Raw genomic sequence first — 21,229 nt, 5'->3', positions numbered from 1 at the left:
CAGTGGCTACTGCTCGCAGAAGACGTGTTCCATCTTGTGCGGAGTGTCTTGAAACTCCAGCGGCTTGCCGCCCGAGGTGTGACGGGCTCGGGAGACTTACCAGGAGACTGGGAAGGTCCATTAGACGGCGAGGATGGTGTCGTTGCTCCACGATCCCGTAGAAAGCGAGCCCGCTCCCGGCGCCCAATAATAGATGGTGCGATAGGACGGGGAGGTAATAAGGCAGAAAGGTTTGCATCAGAGATGGCTTTTGATTCACTTGGTGAATCCCTCGGTATGAGTGACCCAGGAAGAGAGGCAAAAGTTTCGTTCTACCAGGAGGTAAGCTAAGCCCGTGTCACGGGCCTGCTGTCCCCACCCTAAGAGATCCCGAGGCGGATATTAACCTCGCACTGCTGACGCTAGATAGGTTACCGTGATTACTCTTCGCCGTTAACTCCCCTATGGCAGCACTACAGGAGTCTACACCATTATCCGAAGGCAGTTGGTTATCGAGAGAGACGTGTTTCTTTGCTGTCATCATCCAAGCATGTTGTTTTGGCTTATTGTTTAGGCCCTTAATCGCCTTGGGCAACAATACGCGGGGGCGGGAAATTACGCGGCAGGAGCACACTCGATTCTGGAACTTCAATTGAAGAATGCTGCCGCGAGACAAGGATATCAACATGAGGAGTGGTCTTTGCCAACTCAAGACGCACTGTACACTCGCGACTTCTGGGATGACCAGGGGTTCGATGATTGCTGGGAGGGCTATCGACGTATGGTTGCCAGAGGTCAGCCCTGCCGGGGTGTCGTGGGATTCGAACGCCCTCGAGCTGTTGGGACGGTTCCTTTCCACCTTACTCCACACAAATGGCATCTAGAAACGACGAGGTCACGTGACGCGGGCGACCCGTTGCTTCGGACTGTTACCGGTGCCGATGATGAAGGGTTTGAACCAAAGGACTTCGGGGACTTTGAGGAGGAAGAAGGTGTGAAGACATCGGATGCTGGCTTGCGACAGCAGCATGATGACGATGCTAGCGAACTTGGCAAGAGCAGAGAACTTGATAACAACGATGTTTCTCCTTTGGACCGTCTAGATCGATGGGGTGGTCCCGAGGACGAGGATCTGATGGTGACAGCACAAGTGGGATATGATGATAATGACGAAAACAACGACATGCATCAGAATCATTTGGGCGAAGACATGGAAGTAGACAAGGAGGGAAAAGACGGGAAGGACTCTCCGACCATCCGTGGCGAACACTCGAGAAAGTCTCCGGACGTGGATACGGTCGTCAACATGCAGCCCAGTCCTCGGACACCCGGTGCTAGAGAACAGAAGAGAGCCCGAGGACGACCACGTATCAAGGAGCACCCTACAGCGGTACGGAAGTCTAAGCTAAAAGCTAGCATTTCTTTTGCTCGATGGAAGCTGTCAGAGCATCTCCTTTGTCCCCCCTTTCTTTTAGCTATACGAGGTGTCATTCACTTACACGGCTAAACCTAGGCGTCGACCCCTTTCTACTTCGTTAGCGTTTGCAGATTGCCGCTGCCCGTGTCAGTGGAAAGATTTCTCAATACTATCCCGTGCTAGGTATGTGCGCGTCTTGTTCAATGAGGCATGGGGTGCACTTTCTCATTCACCGGTTCTTTTGGTTCGCGCTTGGTCGCCTGTACCCTGGCATGTCTGTAGACGACATGACGCTCGGGTGTTTTAAGGGAATTGAGTCAACTTCGCAGAACCCATCCTCGCCACAGATGATATCGTTCGAGAAATCTGAACTCGGGTGATCCTTCTACATTGCCAAAGGAGGCCCCTACCTCCCAGCAGCATGGACATGTAGAAGAGGTTACTTGCTCCTGTAACGTAGAGGATGTCTCAAGGGCGAATCTTGTCTCCTTGGGTCGAGAAGATCATTCATATTCCGAGAGATTTGCCTGCCTTGGGCGATCAGAGGAAGGATGGGTTGGCGGAGTGCTATGGATTGAAGTAATTCAGAAGGCACCTAGCAGCATACCCCGACTCTCGGAAGTCACCCCGATGTTCTGTTTCCTAGAGTGAATGTGTTTCTTTCTTTTTCAGCCAATTCGGAAAGTGACGTGGGATCGTTGCGGGCACTCCGTGATGGCCTCTTTTCCTCCCCTGGTCTTCTTTGTCTCAAGGGAAACGTCAGAGAGACGCCAGTGGCACCAGTTCCGCAAGCGTTTACGTCTTTTCAAGAAGGACGTTGACGGTCTACACGGTGTTGCTTTCGTCCTTGCAAGCTCAGCATTCCTCTCTCCCCTTCAGAGTGAGGTGAGCCAGGAAACCAGAGTGTAGGCTAGTCTCCTCTTCTGTAGGGCATCACCGCCACTGGGACAGTTCGCAGGTGTAACAACTTTGGCCCAGATCAATTCTTTTCGGCCCTGGGAACCAGGAAGCGGTGACGACTAGGTTGCCAGCCGTGCCCCTAGCTACTGGACCATAGGAAGTGAGTCCCTGTGCCTTAAAAGAGTGGATCCTTAAATCTTTTTACTGTAGTGCACGTCCGAGGAATCTGCTTGTCAGAATGATACTCTGAAAGATTAGGGAGTGATTGGTTGCGTGTTTTTGCCTGCCGTATCATGTGTCTGGCCTCTGTTTCAGGTCCACGTTGACCCGCGAGTTGGCTTTTTGTGCTCACGGCTAGACAACCTCAACCTTACCGATGAACTACCAGAGAGTGTTGCGCGACCAGCAAAGCTCACAACCCCAACCCGTCGAGCCCTGAGGAAAGGCCGGAGCGGAAAGGGCGATCACGATGTGTCTGCCAATCCATGGCATATCTCTTGGGACGAGGTGACATGGCCTCCTACCGGAGTGAGTGTATTCCAGAAGCCTTCGGTTGCTCTGGACGATAGCCAGAACGCTAGTTACGATATCTTCTCGGGAGGATCAAGTCCACAAGCAGCGGAAGACATGTGGGATCCCGCAGCGGCAGGGGAGAATAGATCGTCAAGATCACGAAGTTGTGACGTCGGCATCAGCAGGGCAGCTGTCAGTGACATTATGAGCAGTAGCGATTATGTTGAGGTCTTGAGAGGTTTGTTTGATAGCAGTAGTCTAACACAAGGGGGGGTCTATCCGCCTTACGGCACGGGAGGGATGACCGGTACAGGCACAGCGACAACCGCCCGGCATAGCTCTCAGATTCTCCAACAGTATTATGCTGGGGCACCCGTTCTACCGAGTGCAGAGGCGTCTTCAGATCGGAGTGACTCTCGACGGCATTCTTTTGACAAAAATGAAGATGCCATCACGAGCAGTTCAAGGCGTACAAGCGGGAGTGATGAACCCCTACCCCAGGAAAACGGTCTATGGGGACGACCACATCAGGGGGGGCAACAGCAGAATCTCCCAGGCCTTTCACATCCTTTAGCTGGACATAGTGAAAGCTCCATGCATACTGGGGCAAATTTATCTAGAGGAGAGAGTGCTGATGATCGCAATAGTCATCTCACTACCCTAGGAATGACTTCATCTTCACTGCCATCCATATCAGCAGACATGGGTAGTTATAGTGACACATGGTCAGGTAAAGAAAAAGACACAACAAGAGCAGGATTTAAATCCTTCCTATATGCTCTTTTACGCCGACAAGTTGCTGCCGGACGTGCGGTGAGTCCGGATGTCAATTTGTTTGACGACGGGGCAGCATCGACACCAGCTCCGGCACATGGTTCTCGGTCGGGGGGGGAGGCATCAGGATCCATCGCTTATCTGCCATTCAGTCAAATTGTCCCTCGAGGACGTGTCAGTACGACTACAGCTGCTCGGGCATTCCAGCACTTACTAGGACTTCACTCTAGGGGTGAAATCACCCTGCAACAGAAACAAGTTAACATAAATCAAGTCACAGATGACTACGAAGGGATGACAACAACACCGCACCCTCTGTACATCACAGCATCAACTCAGGAAATCCTCCTCTTCAACAACCAAACCTTTCACCCAGATATTCATGGATTAACGACGTTGAGTTGTGAAGCCTCCCTTCACTCAGATAAACACACTCTATCAAGAATTATGACACGTCACCATGTATCATCGCCCTGCAACTCCGGACGCGTTACGGAAAGCCATCATATTCTTGTAGGTGCGTGAAGACGAAGACAGACAGGACGCGTTTCTTGCTGTTCTGAGAGGTTTATCAGGAGTCGGTAACCAGGAAAAGCAGCCTACGAGTGAGAACCGGGTTCAGTTGCCTGGCTCTTCATGAGCGAGAGAATGGTCTGTACTTCCAAACAACATGAACGTACCATACAATGAAGAGGCCCGGGACCGGCTATCTCCCATGGAGGAGTACAAGAACCGGCGGTCAAAGGGAAACAAGAAGAGAGTATTCCCCTGATCAAGTTGTTCAACTCACCAACCGAGAGCGCATCCTTCCGAGTTCATCTCCAGTTCTGCTGGGAATAGCCTTCTTTGACGACTTCTCAGCCCCTGGCCTGGTCTTCAAATCCATTCATCAGCCAACCGGATAGACGGAAAGTAGACAAAAAAGAGAGGACTACCGTGATGCAGAGACAGACACATGAAGAGAGAGGGTGTGCATGTACCCGGGTTTCTTTGCTCGTTCAAGGGTTGGAGTTTTGTCGGGAGATAGAGGAAAGTTTTCTAGATCTCCGTTTTCAAGCTGTTTTAAGTTTGTGTTTGAAGATTTCACCTTGTCTTGAGAAAACCCTTGTTTTCTTGGTCTTGAGTCTTTCTTCTTTACATACATCTCCCTCTTGACCATCTTTCCACGTGACCAATGACTTGTCTAAGCTCATCTTGGCACAACTTTCCTGATGATAGAAAATGAACCTCCTCTCCTCCTTTTTCAGGGGTTGGATCATCACAACAAACGATGGACGGACGACACAAAGAAAAGTCAGCAAGACAATGCACTACCGAACTAGCTTCCGTCCTGAGGGAAATGAACGACGGACGATCGGGACGACTGTACACGACCTTTGAATTGTCTCTATATCTGCCCCCCCACCTTCAACGGACCTACGGACATATACACATACTCATACACACACGTGCAAATTTTGGCCTTGCGACTTGAACTGGAAAGCGCTTACTTATGTTGTTTCAGTAGAGAAAGCATTCAGGAAAAAACAATCTGAAGCCACGCCGCGGGATGGCTGTTGAAGTGCACCCTAGTATGACTCCAACACAGGAGAGCCTCCGCTAGTTTCGGACGTCGGTGCTGTGACTCCGACTAGAATAGCGGAGCCTGTAGCGCCGCGATGATAGATAGTATCTAGAGAGATCATTTTCGCCAGACCTCCTGTGAGAAAAAAGCTTCGTCGACCTACTGTTGCCCCCCGTCTCCAAGTCTACTCGAAAACTCAATCATTTTCCAAGTGAATCCCTTAATTATCTGGAAATCGTAGCTTGTTCCTGATTGCTCGCCGGCACTAAGGAAGTGATTGTTCTTTTCTTTTCCTTCGAGTACTAAGATAAGTCAGTTCCTCAAGTCAATCTAAACCTTTCCATTCACAGATATGTTCACCTCGAAATTCAATTCAGATAGATGACCAAAAATAGTACCTCTTTTTCGCTCTTTCGTCTTATCGAGAGAAGGTGAGAGCACATGGCAAGCATCAAGGAAAGTGACAAGTTGGATCGGGGTCATCCTCGGCTAAGAGAATCTGGTGGCGACCAAAGATTGAAGATGCTAACCTAGTGCTGAGCTGCTTGCTACTTAGACTTCACGCGGTCTCGCCAGTAACGGCAAGAGATGAATACGCGTCATTGCCCTGTGCTATCAATAGATACATGCCTAGCTAGCATTTCAGAGGAGAAGCAAGCCACCGATGGCTACACACTCTTCTGTGTGTACACCTGAGATGCACACCCTGAGTTAGAACTGAGAGTCTCCTCTTGCAGTGTATTCAGCAGCAAGATCTTCTTCCTTTTCGTGTCTTCCCTCTCTTCACTACAGACCGAAGCGCGGAGAACGAAAGAAAGCAAGAGATCCGATGGAAAGATATGTATAGCGCCTCCTGCCTCCATTGCTAGCTCCGGGTGCTAATGTATGTATGTACGTATATGCAGAAGCAAAGATCAGTTGAAGAGCGCTGCAAAGGATGAGGTTGTCTACGAAAACCGGTTACCTCAAGTTAGGTGACGATACACCTTGGAAAAAAACGAGAGATCCGACGTAAGCAGAAAACACTGTGAAGATACGTACGTATACATAACTTTCATTTCTTCACAAAGAAAGCGCACGCTGGGAAAGCACTCGGTCATAGAGACAGCCCGGATGAAAGAAAGAACGGAGGGCGGAAGAAACACAGAAAAGCACGAGCGAATTCTTGAGAAGCAGGAGAAAAATAACAAAGCAGTCGACGCTGATGAGGATGACAAGTCAAAAAAGACAGAGAGTTCCATCATCTCGGAAGTACGTAGAACTTCTCTTCTTCTTTTCTCGCGGAAAGAGAGAATGTGCGTGTGCGTAGCCTCCCAGGATGCCGGGTGTACATACACCCGGAATTCCGGGTCGTTCTGCATGCTTCTGTCTACACGAAGTTTGAACCTCACTCGCGACCTTCCCCTTCCAAAGTTCTCTCAATAACCATGATAGCGCCCTTCTATCTCCCCCTACTGAATATACATATATATATATATATATATATGGAGAGGTGTATCTATGTATGTATATATATATATACATAGATACACCTCTCCACGGACATCATCGACTGCCCAGTGCTCGTATACACATACCTACATGTATACGATAGACACAAACAGAAATAGAAAGATGAATTCCGCCTCATTCTTGGTCGTAAGATACCGGAGGCTGAATACATATATATATATATATATATATGTACATAAGGTGTATCTATAAAGTATACGTGGGTATACATGTAGAGAGATGTAGAAGAGAGTGTACTTTTCTCATTGCTAATCTTTGCTGTTGATTTCTTCGGCTCCATCTATCCTTCTTTCATGATACTTTTTTCGTTTCTTCTCCTTCTTCCCCCCATTCAGCCCTTCCTTATCTCCTTGTTCATTCCGTCCATAGTCATCCCCTTCCTCTCTCCTCAGTCTTTCTTCTTTTTCTTCTGCACCTTGCCGTTCTCCATCTCCATCCTCTTCTTCTTCGAGATCTCTCGTCTTTCTCGTCTTCTTTTTCTTAGGAGACCTCGCATCCTCTCTGTTTTCTTCTTCACCACTTCTCTTCCATTCTCTCTCTTCTTTCTCCTCATCTTCATTATAACCATTCTCTTCAGAGAAGTACAACTTCTTCTTTTCTCTCAAAGACCCATGATGGTGCTGCTTTGTCTCTCCTGCTTGTTCGCCCCGAAGATTTTCCCGTAGCTGTTCTTTCTTCTTCTCAAGCGGTGTATGTACAGCAGAGTTATGCTGAGAGAGAAGCTTCTCAGTCGTCGTCTTCTTTTGAGGTGTTGCTTCCTGTGAATCTCGTTGTAAAGAAGACATCCATTCATCTCTCTTCTTCTTCATCTTCTTCATTAGAAGAAGCTTATCCTTCTTAAAATCTTTACTACAACTACTACTCTCATTCTTCTTGTCGTAACTAGTGAAATCTCTATGAAGAGAAGCTTCAGTGAGTCTGCTTCTTTCAGCATTCCTTTGGTTCTCCTCTATAAGAAGAGAATCGAGACTCTTCTTTCGTTCTTCTTCACCTCGAGAGGGCTTCTCCTGACCTAGGTGACGTGTACCTTTAAAATGAAAGCTCATGTCTTTCATCTTCTTCTTCTTTTCCTCTTCTTTTGCGTTCTCTCTTTCTGCTTCTTCTTCTTCTTCTGGACGTCGAAGGATGTGTGATGTATGACTCCTGTGCTTTGGAGAAGAGGACGATGTCGAGAGGTCTCGATTTCCGAGAGGATGAGAGGTATGGCTGATCATAGTCATCATCATCTTCTTCATCTTCTTTTTCTTCTTCTTGTTCTTCATCTCTATGCTCACACTTTCCTTCTTATCTATCTCTTCCTGATTCTGATTGGCGGAAACCTCTTCTTCTTCCTCCTCTTGTTCATTTTCTTTCGTTTCGTCTCTCTCTTCTTCTTCTTCCTGTCTCAGAAGGCTTACACGAGATGTCTTCTCTTCAGAACTCTCTCCTTGGTCTTCATCTGAACTCTCAGGCTGAATTCTGCTGACCCTTCTCTCTGAAACTTCTTCCTCTTCTTCCTGTGGATTCAACATGAGAATCTTCTTCTTTTTCTTCTTTTTCTTCTTCTTATTATCTTCATCTTCTTCTTCTACTTCCTGTCCCATCTGTTCTTTCTCTCCTTTCGACCCTTGTCTTCTCTCTGCTTCAACATTGGTCGGCTTCTCTTCTCTCACTTGATCACGAGCATGATGCATGCGCCGAGACCACTCCTCACCATTCCTTCTCTCTTCTCTGTCCGTCATGACGGTCTTCTCTTTCTCCTGTCTCCTTCTCTTCTCCTCTTCTCCGCCTTCTCTCTCTTCTTCTCTCTCCTGTCCTTCATTTCCTTTCAACTGTACAGCACGACGCTTTTGACCTGAAAAAGAGGGAGATGACGGCTCAGGATCGGGATGATCAGCAGACCTCTCCTCTCTTTGTCTTTCTCCATTCTCTTCTTCTTTTCCTTTCGATGCCAATTTGCTCGCAGCTGCTGGAGGAGCAAAAGAAAGAATACTCTCTCTTTCTTCTTTAGCTTCTTCTTCTTTTTTCTCTTCTTCTCTCTTCTTTTCTTTCTCTTCTAGCCTGTCCCTTTGATTCTCAGCAAGCTCTTCATTATCGCTCTGCGGATGCCTTCTCTTCTCGATCAACTCCATCTGCTTTTTCTTCTTCTTCTTCAGAGAAGACGAAGGAGAGGAAACCGCAGATGAAAGACCATCTGTCTGTACACTATCTCTATCTTCATGTTCCTCTACAGAAGCCTTTTCGTTAGTTTCTGTGTGTTTTCTTTTCTTTTTCCGAGAAGGTGTCGATGGCTCACTATGATGGCTCATCAGCATCGATTCTCCGGAGATTGTCCTCATCGATTCAGTCAACATCATCGACGTAGTCTTTTCCGTCTCTTCTTCTTCCCTCTCATCACCAGCAGAAACATTCGAAGAAGCCACAGAAGAAGAGTTTCTATCATTCTTTTCTGTCATAGCTACTTTCCTCTCACTCGGAGATAGGACAGAAGAAGACTTTTCACGCTTGTCATCCTGATCTAGAACACATGAAGAAGAAGATTCTGAAGCAGAAGAAGAAGAATTCTCTGAGACTTCGAGATCCTTGTCTTCGCTCTCTTCTTCATGAAACGAAGAAGAGACAGGCATGTTTTCTGATCCAGAATCTAACCTCTCATGCGAAGAAGAAGGAGACGGGACACCAGCCTTACATCGAGAAGAACTGATGAATGGAACGTCACCAGCAATCGATTCTCCTTCGTTCTCACCTCCTCCTCCTCCATCCTTTCTTTCAGAGACTGATTCAGAAGGAAGTGCCATGTGTTTCGAACTTGTCTTCTTCTTGACCTCCATATCCTGTGAATCTCGATCATCTTCTTCTTCTTCTCCCCCTCCTTGTTGTTCTCCTGAAGACGAAGAAGGTACAGTTGTCGTCATAGTAGTCGTAGTAGCAGAAGATGCAGATAAGGGAGACGGAGGATTTTCATCTCTTTTTCCTTGAGAATCCCTCGATGATGTGGAGACGTCTTCTGTCAAGGCGAGTTGTCTATCTCGTCGTTGAGAGGTGATCCTCTTTGGAGAAGAACCTTTCTCTCTCACAGCACCCCCTGTTTGGGTCTTCGTCGCACTGTCCCTGAATGAAGATGAAGAGATACTTGAGTGGAGACGTGTGTTCTTCTTCTTTTCTTGTTCTTCTTCTACTGACTTTTCATCTTTGACTTTTGGTTTTTTTTTTCTCTTCGAACTCGATGAAGAAGGGGCATTACCGGGAGATCCTTCTTCTTCTTCTTCATTCTCTCGGTCTCCAGACACCTGAGACTCTTGAGTTAGAATAGACTTGCTTTGTTTCTTCCGTCGTGGTCGATTACAATGAGAAAGTGTCGAGTCTGCCTCTTTGTGAAGCTGCTGTCTTTCTACTTCTTCTTCTTTCTCTTCTCCACGCAACTGCTTCTTTCGTGACTCGACCGTGACAAGCGGGTAAGATGAAAAGGAAGAAGACACAGAGGAGGAAGCTAAACGAGAATGAGAGGGGTTCACATACAAGGAAGAAGTATTCTGTCCCCCATAGGTGAGTAGTTTTCGATTTCTTGCTTTCAGTCTTTCTAGCTCTCTCTTTCCATATTTCTTTAAGAGGCGAGTCACAGCTTTGTGGCCTAGCATCTGTTCTTCTTCAGCCCACTTCATCTCTCTTTCTTCTTCTGTCATGGTGGCTTCTACTTTCTTCTCTTCTTCCTCTTCTTTCTCATCGTTAACAAGAAGAAGCTCATGACTCTCTCTCTCTTCTTCTTCTTCACTACTTCTCTCGTCTTCTTCTTCTTCTTCAGAGGAGGAGGAGGAGGAGGAAGAGTAAGAAGAGGTGGTGGTAGCATCGTCGTCTTTCTCTTCTTTTCTTCGTGAAGAGCCATCTTGCTTTCCTTCTTCTTCGTCAGGCCTCTCTCCTTCTTCTTCTTTTTCTTGTCTCGACGTTCTATCTTTCTTATCTGCTTTCCTACGATCATCTTTTCTTCTGTTCTTTTCATTCCGTTCACCTTTCTTCTGTCGTTTCTTTTCCTTCCTTGCCCTTTTCTTCTTCTCCTTTTCTTTTCTATCATCTCCTTCACGATTCCACCTCAGTCCCAGACGCTTTCTCCTTAGAGCTTTTCGAACAATCCTCGAGAAGTCTTCTCGAGATAAACACCCCCTTAGCGTTAGAAGAGCATCTCTCTTCCGACTCACTTTCTTACCTAGGGCTTTGATCTGTGTCATGAGAAGGTAGGTTTGCTCATATAGAGTTAATTTCTGGCCTGGTTTGAAGCCTAGCTGAAAGAAGGCTTGAAAGTACTCCGGCGATCGAAGCTTCGATTGTGCGCCTCCTCTCATCTTACTTCTTACGTGAGGTGTAGAAGGCAAACGATGGTTATGATCCTTCGATGAAGATGACGGAGAGGAAGAATTCTCTTCCTTCTTGGCTGACGAACGAATCTTGTCTCCTGTCTCTTCTTCTTCTTCTCCTCTCTCTTGTTCTCCCTCATCACAGATAGCTAGCCGCGTCTGTCCGCCTTCGTTTTTTCGTCTCTCTTCTTCTTCTTCTTGTTGTTCTCCTCTTCTTTCCTGTGAATGAGACATTCCATTCTGGTCCTGTTCTACTGACGATGAAGAGGGAGAAGCAACTTCTCTCTTGACATATTCTCTCTTCGATGGAGACAGATGGTAATTCTCTCGAAACTGTTTCGAAGGACTCAGGCTCTTCACAGCTCGGCGAAGAGCCCACGTAAGAAGGGCAGGAGGACAGAAAGGAAGAATCTCCAACCAATCGATACCGGAGAAATCATCGCATGCTGAAGCTCTTAAATAATAAGAATAGTCTTCATCTTCCTCTTCTTCTTCTCCTTCATCTTCTCCTTTTCTCTTCTTCATCTTCAAAGATGAAGAGATCATCATCTGTTTCTGACTGAGAGAGAACGTAGACGAACCCGATGCACTTCCTAACATTCCTAAGAGAAGCATATCCTCTTTCTTAGCGAGTTGCGATTGAGAGGATGAAGAAGAAGAAAGAAGATCACCTGTATGACCATTCGTTTCTTGAAGTGAGGCAGGTGAGAAACCTTTTCGAGACCATGCCTCCTGTACGAAAGATTGAGAAGGATCCATCACAGAAGACTGATGATCTGAAGAAGATAGCGAAGAAGATCGACTAGCTTGTGTCGTCCAGTCATTCTTTCCCTTCGTGCTTGTTCGTCTCATGCGCATCTCCATAGTCTTCATATGCTGAGAACGGTGCTGTCCTTTCTTCTTCAGTCGGGTGTACATACACCTGACAACATACCGTAGAAGAACAGGAAGAGCGGAAGGAACCCCCATACGTCTGGCGAGCTCCACAGGAACAATATTGAAGGTATACTGAAGACGTAAATTCGCTGTGGTACTCTCGGGAAAAAATTGGGATTGCAGAGATTTCCATGGAACTCCAGAGGCAGGCAAGCATTCTCCTGTCAAAGACTGTATGGAGTGTTTGAGGTGATCGAAGGACGCTTCGGTAAAGATCACTTTCTTCGCTCTAGGGAGGGTCGAAAGAGCTGACGATGAAGAAGAAGAAGAGGAATCTCCTCTCTTTCTTCTGTCATCTTCTCTTTCTTGTTCTTCTCTCCCTGTCGATTCGTCTTCATTCTCATCTGAACCTTCATTCTCTTTTCTCTTCTGTAGCTGCTCCTCTCTCTCTTCATCTCGATCTTTATCAGTAGAGATCTCTTTAGAAGAAGAAGAATAGAGAGGAAGCTTTGGTTCAAGTTCTTTCCATTTGTCATAGACGCATGCCGCAGTTCGATTAAGTTTCTTGGCTATCATGGAGAATCGCACCCGAGGAAAGGTTTGTCGATACTCTCTTTCTAAATCGATCAAAAGCCGAGTCTCTCCATCTGTCCATGTCCCTTTCTTCTTAACATTAAATTCTGCGCAAAGATTTCGCCGGATATAGTGATAGACGGACGCAACAGGTCGGTCAGGTAAGCACTTGGCTATGCATGCAAATCTTCGATGAGATCTATCACCTCCTCTTCCTCTTCCTCTCCTCCTCTTTGAGCTGTCCCCTCTGTGGTTGCTAAGGTCCATGCTATCCGCAGCATGAACACTATTGACCTCTGATAAGGCCATGGAATGCATGTCTGGTCCTTCTTCTTCGTCATCGTCTTCGTCATCTTTGGGATTCTCTGTTAGATGCCGTAAAGCGTCTTCAATGGAAGACAGATTTCGAGCTATCGCATACTCGGACAAAGCTGTAAGAAGCTTCGCTCTCTCAGTCACACTGAAGCGACCACGTTTACCTCCTCGAACAAGGAAGGAGGAACTGTAGTCTCCTGTTGGGAGAGATAGAGATGAAGAGCATGTAGAGACAGCAGAAGAAGGCTTTGACAACGTTTCATTATGGAAAGCAGGCGAAAAATGCAAGGAAGAAGAGGAAGAAGATACACATAAACCTAAAGAAGAAGAAGAAGATGACGAAAAAGAAGATGACAGTCCGCTTTCATCTCGTGTTCGTGAAGTAGACGGCTGTGAAAGAGAAGAAGAAGAAGAGACTGAAGAAGGTTGTCTACGTGAAGATTTGCTCCTAGTACTACGAGATGAAGAAGAAATAAATGCTGACGGAGGAGAAGAAGAAGAAGAGTCAGATTCTTCTTCCTCTTCACTACTACTAGAAGACGAAGAAGCCTGAGGCGTGTTGACAGGAAGAGAAGAAGAGACAGAAGATGAACCTTGGTCTCCTTCTTGTTCTTCTTCCTCCTCCCCACTTGAGGGCATGTATTCTTGGACATCTATCCCATTCGTCTTCCTCTTCTCTCCTTTATCATCTTCTTCCTCTTCGTTATGATCTGTTTCCTCTTCACAAAAAGCGACCTTCTTCTTCTTCCCATTCTTATTCTCCTCATTCCCTCCCTCCATCTCCTCCTCATCCTCCCCATCCATTATCCTTCTTGCCATCTTGATGTCTATCTCTTTCTACAGATATCTCTTTCTATATATATGTATACATACATATATACGTACACGCTACCACTTGGAAACCTTCCACCCTTTCGATATCTATACGCTACGGCTTAGAAAAGATCGGACCATGAAGGAGGAGATGATTTCACCCATACGGAACGAAAGAAAGAAAGAAAGAAGGAATGAACGACACACACAGGAAAAAAGGGATGATTGGTCAATCCTAGGAAGAATTCTGAGTGCACTGCAGGTGACCTTTCAAAGGCCTTTCTGGCTCCTTCTTCTTCGTCTTCTCCCTCTACTATGGAATGCCCACATGACCGAATATAAGCCGAAATGCATTTTGTCTCGTCATCTTTCATTCATATACATAGACGGATGGGTAGATCGACAGAGAAGAAACAGATATCTGCACACAGGCAACAAAACCAAGACTTCTATACCAAGAAGAAGAAAAGGGAAGGAGAGCCGCAAAGAAAAGAAAAATCCTTCACGGAAAAAAATGAAGAAAGCAGTTTTCTTCGGGGAATCCTCCTCTACAATCGAGATTGTCTACTCTTCTTTGACGTCCGTCTAGCTCCCCGTCTCTCCCATTTCCTTTGATCTTCCTTCTCAAGCTCTTCTGTGTCCTTCTTCAGTCATCGAGAGATAGGTAGAGATCTGTCCCTATGAAGAAAAAACATCTACGGCGCAGCGAGGATAACTGAAGCTATCTCTCTCTATGGGACCCTTCATAAGAGTCTTCTCTCGACAGATGGAGAGGGTTTAGAAAAGAACGGATTCCTAAGAGAAGATCGGATGAATTTTTCTCCAAACAAGCTCGCCTACGCAAGAAACAAGGAAAGAAAAAACACAGCCAAAAGAAAGCTTGAGAGGATAGAAAGAAAGTAAAAAGAACGTCTCTTCATTCTTCGTTTGCTCATCATGCACTGTCTATCTACCCTGGCTGCGTACTACGGCTTTCCCATGCATGGAGTGAATCAAAAGCCGGGGAGCATGCATGCAATGCCAGCAGCATTCAAGCAACTCCTCTGCAAGCACCGGCCAGCCTCTAGCAGTTCTTCGTATATAAGACGATTTGGGGAAAGAGGAAATGAAGGAAGAAGAAGATCAGGGGTGGTGGGGGGAAGGGAGGAGAGAAGCTTCTTCTCATGCATAGATTTTTGCGATTGAATGAAGAGAGAAAAAGAGGAAGAGAGAAGAGAGGGAGAGAAGGTATATAGACAGAGGATGTTGTAGGGGTGGAGGAGAAGAAAAGATGAAGTGGAAGACGAGTACAAAGAAGGTTTCTTTCTTTGTTCCTAAGTACTGAGACAAGCATGTTGATGAGAGGGACGTCTCTTTTGTTTCTACCCGTTTACGCTGGATTAGAGAAGAAGAATCTGACAAGCCGGTTGCTATCTGGTCTTCTCCCGTGTATGCTGTTGCGCCAGAGAGTCTTTCCTAGTGAGAAGAATCGGCTCCGCCGTAGCCTTTTCCTTGCTTGTTTCTTTTGTTTTTATAGCGTTTCTAGATTTTCGATGCACTTCTTCCCTTCCCTCTCTTCTTTTCACCTTTTCTCTTTGTCGGATTGACTTTGAAAGAAGAAAGAGTTGCTTTCTGTTGGTTGATTCATTCGATCTTCTCTTGATGACGAATCTCTCCTCGTTCCTGTTCGTCGGGTGTATGCGCATACACCCCAAGACTCGCACGGCCGGATAGAGGAAGAGCCACTTCTTCGTCTTTTCTTTCTTTCGTGTTCTTTTTTTCCCATCAGCTTTGTAATCCTTGCTTCTTTCGTACTTCTTACGTTCTTCCATGTTTCTTCAGTCTCTTTACTCGACTGAGACAGAGAAAGATCGAGGGAACCCGCGCTCAGATGTCTTCGCCATCACTCTCGGCTCTTCCTTTCTTTCTCTCCCGGTGTTTTTCACTGGAGTGAGAGAGATCTTTGTTCGGTGGACTTCTTATTCGTAGTAAGAAGCCTAGTGTCTCCTTCGTTCCCATCGTTTAAAAAACGACATTTTTCTGTTTGTCTTCTCTTACGGTCGGATAGAGGGCAGAAGGTTCATAACGGAAGAAGAAGAGTCGAGTAGAAACAGTTTACCTCTCGACAGAAGGAGCGAATCTTTCACTAAGTTTGTTCCTGACGAATCTCCCTAGTCGCGGCTCTACATTTGCTTCGTTCTATATATATATAGTCTTCCTATCTCTTTCTTTTGGCGCGTCCCCCTCTCCTGTGTAGCTTGGAATAGACTCCCTTTTCTGTTACTGTCTTCCTTTGGCTTTTGATCGTTATCTTCTTTTTTCTCTCGTTAATTCTTTCGGTCTTCAAAAAGTGTTGGCTGATTTCTTTCATAACTTCATGGTCTTGTTTCTATCTTAGTCTTCCCTCGATCTAATCGTTTGTCTCTCCTTCTTCTTCAACTGTTCTCCCCAGCTTTCCCTTCCTCGATCTCGACTTTCTGCTTCGTTGTCTTCTTTTTCTTCTCCACCATTCTTTCTTTCTTTTTTCTGTCTTTAACAAGAGTCGTGTCGATTCTTTCTTTCTCCGTCTATCTGTTTCTCTCTCATCTTCTTTTCTCTCCTTATCCCTCTCATCATAATGGAAGGCAACAGCTCAATCCATCAGGGAGGAGGTGTCATGAACTCCATGTCTCCTTCCATGCATATGTCTTCTCAGTCAAATCTTCATCGTCATAATAACTATCCGTCGGCATCTTCTCATTCTTCTTCCTATGCGGACTCCCACCCCAATATGAAGCAGGCAGCTCTAGGAGAAGGAAATGAAGGGATGATCGCTCCTGGTATAGAACAGCCGTCGTCTCCTCCCGACGAGCTGCATCACCAGCAACAGCCCCAACATCTCCTTAGCAAGAACCATAGTTATCATGCCCCTCCGCACAATCTCCTAGATCATTCGAATCTCAATCGGCAAAGCTATTCCTCTCATTCTCTTTCTTCCGGAGACGGTGATGCGGGGGGTACAGGAAGAAGATCTTCACGAGAAGAAGAGTCTTTGTACCCGTCCACTCCATCTCCTCATCTAGGGCAACAGCAGCAGCATCTACATCATTCTGTCATTATGAAAAGACAAGAGGAAGACTCCTCATCGTCATCCGCCGCCGTTGCCGCGGCACGTCTCGGATCTTCTGGGGAGGGAGGGAGTGGGGGATCAGGTAAAAAAGAAAGAAAGAAGAAACAAAGAACGAGAAAAGAAAGAATGAACGAGATAAGAGAGAAAGAGGCAAGGAAGAAAGGAAAAAAGACAGAAAGAAAGGAAGAGACAGGGATACTGCTTTGTAGTCTGCGGGCTTTCTCTGTCTCATTTGTCTCTTGTCGGTAGGGTGTAGATTTCATTGAGAGATTAGAGAGAAGAAGGCTGATTCTTGTTAGAGAGGAAAGGTCTTTTCCTTGCTCTTGCTGCTTGTGTTTTGAGAGTCAGGAGTGAAGGAGGAGGGAGGCGGGAGAGAGATGTTTTCGCTGACTAGGGAAATCTTTCAAGGATAGGCACACAAGAAGGAGAATAAAGGAAAAGAGAGACAAGTTGACATATGGTGGCTTTCCTTCTCACATAGACCCGAGTCGGATCTACATATATAGATAGATGAATAGATCAAAGATGGAGATAGGCACGATGGTACCTGACATATAGAGACAGACACATAGACATTTCAATATACAATGCATATATGTTTATGTATATACGTATAGATATCTACGGGATGGACAGATAGATATGAATGTAGATACTTCCGTGTATGCATACATGTACGCATATATATGGAGTATGTATGGGAGGAAGTGTGGATGAGGTATGATAGGAGGTTTCATTCAAGTCACGAAGAACATCGAGGAAGAGAGAAGAATGTATAGAGCTTCCTCTGAAGCCCCACAGAACGGAAGCAGATCTGGTGCACAGGCATCCTTACCTAGATCATTAGCAGGGGATGGTGTACAGAGTTGAAGTAGTGGTACATTTTGTGTACATTTATATATGCTTGCTTCTTGTATATTGCAGTCCAGTGGAGGCCTACACGCAAGATTTTTGTAGGGTGTACATACACTCGAAGATCATGCTGATGATGTATTTATGACCCGGTGCATCCTGTTTCTCAGTTAGGCAGAAATCCATCTACCTGTCCATGCCTAGTTTATCTAAGTAGCTAGCTATATACCTAGGTCCGAATGTCTCTGTATAAGCATTCAAAAGATCTATCTACCTCTTCGCTGTCGTACGGCGTCCGGTCATTGCTCCTTTTCCGCCCCCGATTCTGGCTTTTGTCAAAACTGCATGCGTCGATTGTCCGTCCATCGGTCGATTGTCCTTGCATGTATCTGTCGACAGGGATTAGAGAGCTCGAAGAACAAGTCCAGAATTTGGATGCTGATTGGGAGGAATTAAAAAAACTGCAGGTAAGTGAAGGAGAAGAGAACGATGAAGAGTAACGTCGATTGTCGATTCTTTCGATGATCTATAGCGTTGCTACCATTGATTGATTGATAGATACTCCTGTGTGGAAATCTATGCTGTATGGAAAGCTCTAGTGATTTGTCCTTCAAGTCATGTGATACAGATAAACCTACATTTCATCGACACCTCTCTCAATCGGAGATGTCTACGGTATTCTTCTCACCTCCTCTCTTCGTGTGGAGTACTGCCATTGTGTCGGCGTAAAGCTTCTTTCCCCTCCTTCCCTCCGTCTGTTTTTTCTTTTTCTAAGTAGACAGGAGGTGTCTTGTTTGGTCCTATGTTCTGTATCCTCAGTATTTAACAGAAGAAGGGACCTACAGTCTTGATCAAGGCGACGATGGTACAGGAGGAAGAGGCGAAGGAGGGGGGAGGACAAGCACGAGCGGACTGTCGACGGAATCTGCTTCACTCTCACCTACTGGCTTAGCAGGTGTCATGCGAGAACCTCCTGATGAAGTTGATCGACGGTCTGTGTATGTTGGCAACGTAAGCAAGCATTCTTCTCATGGCCTTCTTCGTTGCAGCGTATATGTTTGCATATATACATATATAGACACTCAGTCCTGTAAGCCTCGTACGTTTCTCTCACGGGGTGTGTTTATATATATATACATTGTCTAGGTTTCCGTCTACTGTTGAGATGTTTGAGTGCATATACATATCCAGACTTTTTCAGTAAGATGTGAAGCCGCAACAAGTCGCCTCGCTCTTCTCGATTTTTCTACATTCAGCTAACAGCACAGTGTACGAGTTATGGCTTTAAGCAAGACGGCGATACCTCCCTCTTTGGCGCATGCAAATGGCTTTCTCTTCTTCTTCTTGTCGTTGTCCTTCTCTCTTCTTCGGTACTTTTTTTTTCATTCAGGTCGACTATTCCTCCACACCTGCAGAGCTCCAAGAGCACTTCAAATCATGTGGAACGATCAATCGTATAACTATCATGGTGGATAAGTACACAGGCCATCCGAAAGGTGTGTGCGTTGGTTAAGGATCTATCGCATGCACAGATGCATTCTGTTAGATGAAACAAGGTTGTTTCTTTCCTTTTTCTTCTTCATTCAAGAGAAGCATCTTTGCACTATTCACTGAGCGTCGTCGGGCTGTTTTTACCTTTCTCTTTAATCATATAGGGGACATAGAGAGACTAAGAGATTCTCCCGCGCTCTCGGGAGTTCTTTGATCTCCTACGTATACAGGTGTGATGTATATGATGGAAATACGTGTAGTAAAAGGCGTGTATGTGTATGTATGGATATACTCCGTATGTATATGCATGTTCATACGGTAGATGTCGAGTGCGGATCTCTGTCTTCTATCATGGAGACGCATGCGTATAGATATATGTAAGCAGTGCTTTATACGTGCATACTCACTCGTGGTAGACAGTTCATTAGCTTATAAGACGGACATGCTTACGCATATATGTATGTGCCTTCTACTGCTAAGAAGTACAGCCGTCTCTGTTCACTCGCTTTATAGCAATGCAGCTATAGACACAAAAAGGTCCACAAAAACATATATGTATTTCTATGTCCAAACACGGAGCGTCAGCTCGAGTTACGTGGCTCGTCGTGCTTCAGGTGTAGGTACGGACTGTCTCGTCATCGTACATCTGAAATGTTTTGCTACGTACACGGAAAGTTCGGCATGTGTAGCTCGAGAAGAGAGGGGTGAAGAGAGATGTGGTCATCTTCTTCGTCTTCTCGACGTCTTTCTCTGTTTCTCTCTCCATCTCTCTGTTCCTAGGTTACGCATATATTGAGTTCAGCAGCGAGGCAGCTGTACAGAATGCGATTCTTCTCTCTGATACAATCTTCAAGCAACGTCAGATCAAAGTAAGTTGCTTCTTCCTTTCTCTCCTTTCTCTGCTATACATTCTCAGACATGTTACCTTGGTAAAAGAAGAGTAGATCAGAAGTTCTTCATTGACTCGCACTAGTACCCCGTTCGTACATCTGTACTCTGAATGGCGAGATCACCAGGTATGTCTTGGGGAAGTGCAGACATACTACTAGCTGTGTGTTCAGTAGCTAGTCGCATCGTGTCTTTTGAAGGTCTTTGAGTCTTTTACCTTTTCATCGTTAGAAGAGATTCTTCTCGTCTTCTCTAATCTGGATCTGTCTTTATCTTTCTCTATCCCTGGGATCCTTTTCTTAGTTCAGTCTCTGGAGTGTGCATACATACACCTCCCCTGTACCCCTCCTCGCTCGCATTCCTAAATCACCGTCTATGCCATTCCCTTCTTTTTCGTCCGTATGATGATCCTTTGCGTGTGTTTCTGTATGTCTACACTTTCTTACTTGTACGTGGATTGTCTTTGTCAGTGTGAGTGGCGAGTTCAGGCCGTTTCAAACTTCTCTGGGGCTTGAAATGAACAGGGGTCGGTGCGTGGAAGGATCGTCTCTCTCCACTCATGTGTGAATAGAAGAGGTGGTTATGATTTAGTGACACGTTTTGGTTGTCTTCTTTTCTTTTTCTTTTTTAAAGGTAGTAGGAAAGAGAAAGAACATTCCTGGATTTGCACGAGGACGAGGCGGATGGAGGGGAGGTCGTATGGCAGCAGCAGCAGCAGGCATGATGATGATGATGTCACGAGGAGGCAGGTACGTAGAGACCAAATAGATAGATATATAGATAGATTAAAGGTAGATCTTCACATGATTTCTCTTTGCCGTGAGAAGGATGGATTGCCAAGAGAAAGAGGGGAGAGGGGGAGTAAAGATTCATCCTATCGCAGTGTGTAGAGAGTATGGTAGTAGCCGACATTATTGAGTGCGAGAGACATAAACTCATACAGAATGAGGAGGCTAATGTATGTCTGTCTATCCATCTATGATCTATTAGTGTGTTCGTGAAGCCTTCGCCGCCCCATGAACTTCATGCGTTGCCTTCCTACACGGGCTCGATATATATCTATCTCTGTATATGTCTCCATCTGTTTCTCAAAACCAACTCGGTATCTCCTCGTTAGTTGAACATGTGTACAGGGCAGCATTGTGCAACGCAATTGAGGTGTCAATACACCGCAGTTTTTCCCGTAGAAGAAGGCTCGGCTCGATGGATACAAGAATATATGGAGTGTATCAGTTCTACCTTGTGCGTCTCTCACTGTTACTTCATGAGTGTAATAGATGAGCAAGATCATTGATCTTGCGAAGCTAACATGTTCCTCTTCTTTAAGGTAAAAGGTATGTTAGAGA

General features: G+C 45.8%; 3 protein-coding genes across 3 annotated transcripts in view; 2 read left to right on the top strand and 1 right to left on the bottom strand.

Moving 5' to 3' along the window:
• CSUI_001213 (uncharacterized protein) overlaps positions 1 to 4,795 on the top strand; it is a 20,325-nt gene extending 15,530 nt beyond the window's left edge. The window contains exons 10-13 of the mRNA XM_068061419.1: positions 1 to 321; positions 554 to 1,369; positions 2,069 to 2,281; positions 2,612 to 4,795. The exon at positions 1 to 321 is cut by the window's left edge and continues 170 nt beyond it. Of these exons, the coding sequence (XP_067926621.1) occupies positions 244 to 321; positions 554 to 1,369; positions 2,069 to 2,281; positions 2,612 to 4,108 (2,604 nt within the window). The 5' untranslated portion in view covers positions 1 to 243 and the 3' untranslated portion in view covers positions 4,109 to 4,795. The remainder of the gene's footprint in view (positions 322 to 553; positions 1,370 to 2,068; positions 2,282 to 2,611) is intronic.
• Positions 4,796 to 6,829: 2,034 nt separating this feature from the next.
• Positions 6,830 to 14,812, bottom strand: CSUI_001212 (uncharacterized protein). The gene has a single exon (XM_068061418.1). It carries the CDS (start codon positions 13,568 to 13,570, stop codon positions 6,908 to 6,910), a length of 6,663 nt encoding a protein of 2,220 aa, XP_067926620.1. The 5' UTR covers positions 13,571 to 14,812; the 3' UTR covers positions 6,830 to 6,907.
• CSUI_001211 (rna recognition motif-containing protein) overlaps positions 14,744 to 21,229 on the top strand; it is an 8,186-nt gene continuing 1,700 nt past the window's right edge. The window contains exons 1-5 of the mRNA XM_068061417.1: positions 14,744 to 17,971; positions 18,324 to 18,515; positions 18,895 to 19,000; positions 19,776 to 19,864; positions 20,517 to 20,632. Coding sequence (XP_067926619.1) covers positions 17,744 to 17,971; positions 18,324 to 18,515; positions 18,895 to 19,000; positions 19,776 to 19,864; positions 20,517 to 20,632 — 731 coding nt within the window. The 5' untranslated portion in view covers positions 14,744 to 17,743. The remainder of the gene's footprint in view (positions 17,972 to 18,323; positions 18,516 to 18,894; positions 19,001 to 19,775; positions 19,865 to 20,516; positions 20,633 to 21,229) is intronic.

Source organism: Cystoisospora suis (assembly GCF_002600585.1).
Source record: "Cystoisospora suis strain Wien I chromosome Unknown contig_477, whole genome shotgun sequence".
NCBI classification, from domain to species: Eukaryota; Apicomplexa; class Conoidasida; order Eucoccidiorida; family Sarcocystidae; genus Cystoisospora; species Cystoisospora suis.
Note: the sequence above shows the minus strand (reverse complement) of the source record. Positions and strands in the feature narration are given on the sequence as shown.